Source organism: Ictalurus furcatus, chromosome 14, assembly GCF_023375685.1.
Source record: "Ictalurus furcatus strain D&B chromosome 14, Billie_1.0, whole genome shotgun sequence".
Lineage (NCBI taxonomy): Eukaryota > Metazoa > Chordata > Actinopteri > Siluriformes > Ictaluridae > Ictalurus > Ictalurus furcatus.
This window is the reverse complement of record NC_071268.1, coordinates 19688531-19691757: the sequence shown is the minus strand read 5'-3', so window position 1 is coordinate 19691757 and position 3227 is coordinate 19688531. Positions and strand designations below refer to the sequence as shown.

The window sequence follows — 3227 nt, the reverse complement described above, 5'->3', positions numbered from 1 at the left end:
ATTCAGTTGGGATAAATTCGTACCTTTAATATCTGTATACCGTGTTGATATTTCTGTAAAGCTGCTTTGAGACAATGTCTATTGTAAAAAGCGCTATACAAATAAAATTGAATTGAATTGAATTGAATTGCTGTTGTGGCATTTGCCTGGTTGAATTGTTGAATGCTACTTAATTAGTGATTGTTGTGGGTGAGAGGCTAGATAAATGCCCAAGGCTCAGTTCACTTCACATTCCTTAACCACTGCATACTTTACTTATCAGCGCTCTGCTTTCCATAGCCTGGAATTCATGTAACATGCATGAGGAGGGGCAAGCTGAGTATCATCTTTGGCACTCAAAGGAGTCAGCAAGCTCAGAGCAAGGCACAGGGAGTGTAGAGTGCAGGGCAAGAAAACCTTCATATTCTTTTGGGGATAAAAAGATTAAATCATCAGGAAGAAAGACTCATACAGTCTTCAAAAGGAGGTTTCTGCTGCTTTTTAGTAAGTAATGATGCTTATCCGTTTTACCATATGGGGTATTGTTTAACATTTAATGGAAAGCCTATTTAAAGTCAAGAGTATATAATATAAAATATGTGAAACACAAAGATTCAAGTATTTACATAAAGGATTCTTACTGACTCAAATTACAGTATTAACTATTGATGACAAAGGATGATGCATTTGTCCATTTCTATTAATAAGCTCATCTACTTTATGAAGGGACCATGAGTGCAGGGTGGAGTAATGGGAAATCTTGTTCAGGGAGCTGTGGCCTTCATTCCATCAGACCGATGTGAGCGATTTTTGGTGGGAGACTTGAAGGAGATGCCTCATGATTGCAACTTAGACCTGAGTAGCCATTATCTTCGTCGTTTTCCCCTTAGAGTTTGTGCCTTCAGTGACCTTGTTAAACTTTATCTGAGTAATAACCACTTGAACAGTCTGCCTCCTGAGCTTAATAATCTGGAAAAGCTTCAAATTCTGGCTCTGGACTTCAACTGTTTTGTGGAACTGCCTCTGGTTGTTTGCAGTCTTCGACAACTTAACATCCTCTACATTGGGAATAATCAACTTTACAAACTTCCAAATGAGCTGGCTCAGCTCAGAGGACTAAAGACATTATGGCTAGACAACAACTGCCTTACAAAGTTCCCATCTGTAGTATGTAAGCTTTCTGACCTCAGAACTCTACATCTGGGTTACAATCAGTTTCATAGCTTGCCTGGTGAGCTGGCGAGGTTAAAAGAGCTGCGAAGTATTTGGTTATCAGGCAACGTCCTGAATAAATTTCCACCAGTGCTTCTGGAAATGCACGGTTTGGAAGTGATTGATGTAGACAGGAACCACATACAGTATTTTCCACCACTTATTCACTTGACAGGGCTTAAGAAGATCATCTATGACCATAATCCATGTGTTAACGCACCTTTGGTAGGAGAAGGTGTGCAACGGGTGGGCCGCTGGGCTGACAATCCCATTGATGGGGATGATGAAGCTGAACATCAGACAGTTGAAGGATCTATAGAAGAAAAGACAACTGAAGTGTCTATAGAAGAAAAGACAGCTGAGGTGTCCATAGAGGTGAGAGAACAGCTGCCCGGGAATGAGTAATAGAAACTGTACAACTAGTATGCTGTTTAATGTCTAATATAGCCAATGTAGCAAAACAGTGAACAGTAATACTCATACATGTTTCTTACCCGATGTTGTAAAAGAGAATTTTTATATATATCAATGGTTTGTGAAAATATTTTCTCTGAAATAATGAAAGAAACATTTCAGGACAACTTTAGGTCTCACAGTACAGATTTTTTTTTTCATATAATATGCAAGAACTTAAGTTTTTCTGCTTTATGATTCCTTGATTTCTGTAAAGATATATAATTTCTGTTTTAGAGATTATCTGGAATTAAAATGTATGAGGTATTGAAGGGTATTCCAATGATGAATTGCTAAATTCCAACAATGTACCTCACCTCCTAAATAATGCATGTTTGAAGTGACAGATTTGGGTCTCCAGTTTAATGTAAGACCTTAAATAGGCTTTTATCATCATTCTTGCTGTTCCTGGTTCCTGGTGGAGTGTCAAATAGACTGCTGTTTTCTGCAAAGATTAACTTTGTTTTAGCAACTTTGTATATTGCGTTTTTGCCCTTATTAATAGAATTAATAGAAGTGCATATGAAGTTGCACCAGTATGCTAACATTCAGATGGGATATTATGTGCATTTTGGATTATTGTCAGCAACATTTATGAGATTGTCACTGCTTCTGTCACAGAGACATGGCACAATAAACGTGACCAAATTCCAATATGTCTCAAATTTCTGTTCTTGTTTATTATGAAAGTATATTATTTAGAATGCTATTGAATTTAATTATACAGTACCATCATTAAAACTAAATAAAACTTATAGGCGCCTCTAATAAGAATTACTTATTTAAATAATATTATTTAAATATTAGTTAGTCTGTTTTCAGTGCCAGTTGGCGATTTAAAGGTTGTGTCCCAAACCGCATTCTAGCATGCTATATCGTATGCTAATAGTAAGTAAAACATTATTTCCTTTATGGTAATAGGTTACCTACATCAATGCACAATTTTGACATACTATTTAATGCACTGGTATGCTGTCTGGGACTCATCCAGTGGCAGGAGACAAAGAGATATTAAGTCTACAGCTACTCTACATGCTGCTACGGGCTTTAAGTGTTGAATACCCAAACTGCTCTAGTGTTTTGGTTACAAACAGATTGCAGCGAGTGTAAAGAGCAAACATGTCTTCGGCTCATTCTGACACTAGCTTTAGTACTGTGTTGTCTCATGTGATTAGTGTCTTGTTTTATGTAGCACCATGGTCCTGGAGGAACGTTGTTTTGTTTCACTGTGTACTGTACCAGCTGTATATGGTTGAAATAACAATAAAGCCACTTAAACTTGAACTAGCAGGCAGTGATGCACTTCAGGGATGTAATTTATCCACAATCATTTCCTTAACCCAAAATCTTGCTAAATTCCAAACCATGTGATGGACAGCTGTCCCACCCAGGGTGTATTCCCACCTCACACCCAAGGTTCCTTGGATAGGCTCCAGATCCATCATCACCTTGACCTGGATAAAGTGTTACTGAACGTGAGTGATAGATATAAACCAAAACCTGGTTGCCTCTATCAGGAGGTTAAGAAAATTAAGATAATGACCCCAAACATGCATCCAATTCAGCACAGAAATGTTTGCAGG

General features: G+C 37.7%; 1 protein-coding gene across 1 annotated transcript; it reads left to right on the top strand.

Moving 5' to 3' along the window:
- Positions 1-729: 729 nt before the first annotated feature.
- On the top strand, positions 730-1684 carry lrrc10 (leucine rich repeat containing 10). The gene has a single exon (XM_053641827.1). The coding sequence runs from the start codon at positions 730-732 to the stop codon at positions 1594-1596; it is 867 nt and encodes a 288-aa protein (XP_053497802.1). The 3' UTR covers positions 1597-1684.
- The last annotated feature ends 1543 nt before the right edge of the window (positions 1685-3227 follow it).